Source organism: Merops nubicus, unplaced genomic scaffold, assembly GCF_000691845.1.
Source record: "Merops nubicus isolate BGI_N331 unplaced genomic scaffold, ASM69184v1 scaffold5403, whole genome shotgun sequence".
NCBI lineage: Eukaryota > Metazoa > Chordata > Aves > Coraciiformes > Meropidae > Merops > Merops nubicus.
Genome location: NW_008596789.1, coordinates 11,772 through 17,238, shown reverse-complemented (window position 1 = coordinate 17,238; position 5,467 = coordinate 11,772). Strand labels below are relative to the sequence as shown.

General features: G+C 47.0%; 1 protein-coding gene across 1 annotated transcript in view; it reads left to right on the top strand.

Annotated features, from left to right (window-relative positions):
* Positions 1 to 785: 785 nt before the first annotated feature.
* The window catches only part of LOC103769291 (uncharacterized protein KIAA1671 homolog), a 12,308-nt gene continuing 7,626 nt past the window's right edge, over positions 786 to 5,467 (top strand). The window contains exons 1-2 of the mRNA XM_008936474.1: positions 786 to 800; positions 1,966 to 2,084. Coding sequence (XP_008934722.1) covers positions 786 to 800; positions 1,966 to 2,084 — 134 coding nt within the window. The remainder of the gene's footprint in view (positions 801 to 1,965; positions 2,085 to 5,467) is intronic.

Here is a 5,467-nt window from a genome sequence, read left to right as displayed (position 1 = left end):
AATATGTGATCAGTTTGTCTGCAATGTGAAGTTTCATGAGAATTGCTGAGCCTTCAAATGAGCAATATATTTGCATCTAAGTTTCTCTCCTGTCACTGCTGCAGGGGGATTATCTGGCTCCTGCACGTCTTCTCCTTACAACCATCATGGTTGTGATAACACCAGACTTCTCCTAAACAGTGTCTCCTAAATGCAATAAAATGAAGTCACTTTTCTGCTGCTTTTTAGGCAGTTTTTAGCTAGAAACCCTGCAGGTAATTGCAGGTGCTACAGCCTGTGCCATGCAGGGAGATAACGTGCTTTGGGTGGAGCCAGTGGGGAATACTGGCTCCCAACAAAAACTGGGACATGCTTGTGGCTGTTGGATCATGAAGTTAAAGCTTCTCTGAACTAGCCTGGGCAGCAGGGAGGACAGCAAGAATAATGCTTTGCATTATTCTTTTAACACCCAAACTCTGAGCCCCTGTTTCTTCAGGGTTACAAACTGAAATTTTACTTTGTCTAGTAATGGTGTGTGGCAATAGTCAGAATAAAAGGTGGAGCCTTTGGCTGTTTATTTCACTCAGAATTAAAACAAACCCCTTTGGCCACAGCAGAGAAACACTGGAGGATGGCAATGGCTGATCACAGGGGTGGGAAGATAAGAAACGTGTTAGAAAAGATGCCAGCATTGTAGGACTTCATCAGTGGCCAAATATGGCACTGTGAATTATCCCTAATGTCAATATTTGTATAGTCTTAAGGCAGAATTTGTTAGGTTTACAAAATTAAGGACACAAGAAAACATGCAATATTTGTTTGTAATATTTGTATAGTCTTAAGGCAGAATTCGTTGTGTCCTTAATTTTGTAAACCTAAGAAAACATGCAATATTTTTTTTAATTTTATTTTCAGTAATATTAAGGAATCTCATACACTGAATATGGTCCTTACTTTGTGCTGCTGGAAGTGATGTGGTGGTTTCCACCAGCATACTCTGCTAGGTGTGTTTCAGGGGTGGGTTTTTTGGGGTTTTTATCCCTTTTTTCAAAGAAGTAAAAGGCTTTGGACAGGTGCAAAACAATCTAATCTGCTGTCAGATGAGATCTTCATAAGCAAAGCTGACAGGGCACTGAAAGCCATAGTGCTATTTGCTCAGGATAATGAATGCAAATGAGGCCAACATTTCATTATCTACACGCTGTGTTATTTCTGTAACTTTCTGTCTTGACTGTGTAGCTCAATAAAACTGCAGAGCAAAAGGTGTGACATTGCTGTACCCTGGAGGGTATTAACCTTGGGCTGCTGCAAACCTGGGACTGCCCCATGGAGGGATTCCCTCCCCTGGAGGGGAAGGGCCTTAGATGCACTGTGTCCCTCTTTGGGAAAGCAGCAGATCTATGAAATAAAAATACTTAGGAACTGAGAGGTCAGAGGAGAAAACAGAAAAACCACCTTTGTCTGTCCTATGTGGTACGTTGTGTATGGACTTTGGCAAATTGATGGGTGCTAATGTAAAGGTTTTCTAGTGCCTGGCACTATGCTAATTTATTTATTTATGCTTTTTATTTTGAATGTCTTCCAAAGAAAGACCTAAGGGAAAAAAAATAGATCCTTTTCTTAAACCAGGAGAAGAGTGGAGGTGATGTTTCCCATGCGGGGCTGGGGGATGAAGGGTGGTCCCCAGCAGGATCCTTTGTGTTTGCATAGGGGCCTCTAAACATCCTGTGCAACCTGAGATGATAATGATGTTAAAGCAACGTGGAGTTAGAAATACCAGGGAGCCAGTTGTGGCCTCCAGAACCAGTTACTTGCCCAGGAGAGCAGCACTGACTCTGTGGAGAGTCGTCGTTCCAAGTCCATCACCCCTTCCCGTGTTTAAGTTCATTCCTGATGTTACACTGACTGGATTTAATTGGGGGATTCAAAACCACTATGGCAAATCAAACCTGTTAATGCTGAAAGGTGTGGTGTGCTCTGTTGCAGGACCAGCTGAAGCAGTGCTTCTCCAGACAGCCACCCGGGGCCAAGGACACAGACACGCTGGTGCAGGAGCCCGACAGCCAGTACGGGACCTGGAGCGAGCAGCGGCACAGCGGGGACAGGTGAGGGAGCAGCTCCTGCTGCCCCTGCAGGGCTCGGCCTTAGCCCAGGCATCCCAGCAGGGTGGGGTGGGAAGGGACCTCTGGAGATCACCTCATCCCACCCCCTGCTCCAGCAGCTCACCCACAGCAGGGTGCCCAGGGTCACAGCCAGGAGGGTTTGGGATCTCTCCGGAGCAGGAGACTCCACAGCCTCTCTGGGCAGCTGCTCCAGGCTCTGCACCCTCACAGCAGAGAATTTTCTCCTCCTGGTCAGATGGAACCTCCTGGGTGCCCGTTTGTTCCTATTGCCCCTTGTCCTGTCGCTGGGCACCACTGACCAGAGTCTGGCCCCAGCCTCTTGCCCCCCGGGGCCCTTTAGCTCTTGCTCAGCACTGCTCAGATCCCCTCTGAGGCTTCTCTTCTCCAGCTCAGCAGCCCCAGGGCTCTCAGCCTGGCCTGGCACAGAGATGCTCCAGCCCCTCAGCAGCTTTAGTCTATAGGTGAAGAAATATTTCTTTAACATCTGCAAAGTGCAATAAAGTTTGAAATTTAAACTCCCTCCTTCAGTGAGAATGAGCTGTCACCACCTCTGTTAACAATGGCAGAACCTACGTGGACTGGACTAGATCTGACAAGTGCTAATGAGTGAAAAACAAGTTAATGTTACATTAGTGCTAAAATGGTAGAAAGAAAAGACAAGAAAACCAGTTTTTCTCAATAAATACACCAAATGGCTTTGACTAGATTAACGTAGGTAGGAAAACTTGTTTTATGCTTTGTCTTTGTGTTTGTAATGGTATTTAGAAGTGTACATCTTCACATGTACAAGGTGAGTGGCTGTGATATGTGCCTCTGCTGGGCAGAACCAGGGTTCTGGCAAGATTTAGCTAAAATTGTCTGTTATCCTTCCTCTTGGGCAGGTGAGGAAGTGCTTGGTTATGGTTCAACAGGGTGCAGAAACAGTTTGGGGGTTTGGTTTGTTTTTTTTAAGAATTTGGAGGTCTCCATACCAATTAGCATTGCCTTACAAGCCGTGCTGCTGGGGAGGCTGAAGGGCAGGACCTGCCTGAGGTGCTCTGAGGAGCAGGATGAGTGCAGGGCACCTGGGGACGTGTCCTGAGGAGCCCCGGGGGCAGTGCCCACCTCTCACCACCCCGGGGCAGCTTGGTGTGGAGAGCTGGGGGAGGAGAGGGGATCCAAGTGGGAGGTTTTTTGTAACTCACACCTGTTGTGGAAATTATAACTTCAGCTACACGATTGGAGCCAACGATCTCTCTGCTTGGTGGATGAAAATAGCATTTTCTCTGGTTTTCTGGTGCTGTACTTGTTGAGATCTTACAGCAGACATTAATGCCAATTATGTTCAGTGTGTTCTGCGCTTGAGAACTGTTATAAATATTTTATTGCTTATGAAATCAGGATAGCTTTCAGCTTGAAGTTCAGTGAGCAGAGTGAGTGCCAGCAGTGACATCCAAGTCTTCTGTAAAAGTAACTTTGATTTCAGGATGTTCTAGACATCATCTGAGATCAATTTCTTAACAAAGGGGCTTCTCTCAGCTCCAAAACAGCATTTCAGTGTGACCTCAAACCTGCAGGATTCTTCCTGGTTAGAAAAGCTCCACCTGAAAATTCTGGTTTACTGAAGTATTGAACTCAATCCCCATGTCCTGGAATTTTCTTTCCACTGTAAGGAATATTTATTTTTTGATTTTTTTTTTATGGTGTAATGATGACAGTATAGTGACTTTCCAGCATTTTGCCACCCCCTTGCTCAGCTTGAGCTTGACTTAATGGTTCCTTGCAGGGGAATTACTGGTGTATTGAATCAGATGCTCAGAGAAGAATGAGAGTGAGGTCCTTTTAAATATTAAATAATAATGGAAACCTTCCTGGAATATGCTGCAGCTGCATTTTGTTTGCAGTTCATTTTTCATGAAGTAGAAGTCCTCCCCTGGGACTGGTGCAGCCGTTCTGCTCCTGCCACGGGTGATGGGCACAGGTCTCTGCCTCTGGCACAGTCACCTCCTCTCAGCCCAGGGCAGGAACTTGCAGCAGACTCTGACAATTCAGCTTTCCTGTTTTGCCTGCCTCGCTTCCCGTGGCTGTCTGACTGCCCAGCCTGGGAGGTGAGCTCCTCACACAGCCCTGTGTGCCATCCAGGGCAGTGCAGGGCCATGAAAAGCCCCATGGCTGAGAGGGCACCAGGGAACGGGCACCTGGGGAATGGGCACTGGGACCTGAGCCCTGGGAGGGTGCCCAGGGAGTTGACAGGATCCCAGCAGGGTGGGGCTGGAAGGGACCTCTGGAGATCATCTGCTCCAGCCCACTGCTCCAGCAGCTCACCCACAGCAGGGTGCCCAGGGTCACAGCCAGGTGGGTTTGGGATCTCTCCAGAGCAGGAGACTCCACAGCCTCTCTGGGCAGCTGCTCCAGGCTCTGCACCTTCACAGCAGAGTTTTCTCCTCCTGCTCAGATGGAACCTCCTGGGTTCCAGTTGGTGCCCGTTGCCCCTTGTCCTGTCACTGGGCACCACTGAGCAGAGTCTGGCCTCAGCCTCTTGCTCCCCAGGGGCCCTTTAGCTCTTGCTCAGCACTGCTCAGATCCCCTCTGAGGCTTCTCTTCCTCCCCAGGGCTCTCAGCCTGTCCTGGGCACAGAGATGCTCCAGCCCCTCAGCAGCTTTGTATGGGGGATTTTTTTGAAGGGAATTTTAGAATGAAAAGCTGTGAGTACATGACAGTGGGATAAACAGGCTCCTTTTGCCAGCTAAGCTTCTAGGAAGGTGGAGGAAGGATGGTTTTCATCCAGAACTTAGCCACTAGCTTATCTAAAAGATTTTATTTATCTTTTTTCTCAAGCATTTTAGTAAGTTTTCCAAGTTGGCAATGGAGGAAATTCTTATGTTTAGATCAGAACAGTTTTCATAAGGAAAAACAATTCTCCTTCACTGAACAGGGGCTGTGTTTTTAGGTGATGGATCTACACAGCTCTGACCTCCTGAGCTTTTAGCTGTTGGTTTCTTCCAATCCTTGAAGCCAGACTAGGACAAAGTTTTGGAAAAGAAAACCCACTGTAGGGTGTCAGCTACCTGTGATAGTTGGGAATCTGGAATTAGGTTATAAAAGGACATTTCTAAATGGACATTTTATCTTATGTGGTGCCTCAGGCAAATACTGAGAGCTGCCTTCTGGTTCTAACTCTTTGGCAGCATAAGAAGCAGGATTCCTTTACTTTTTGACTCCTAATTTCACATGGTGAAGCAACACATTCCTTATGGCCTCTTAGCACTGGCTTGCTACAACTAATTAAGTTTAATTGCAGCTGAAAGTGAAGATTGATCTTAGTTTATTGTGTATTTTTGGTGACATGATGCTGATATTTGTGTGCACCACATGAAGGATGATTT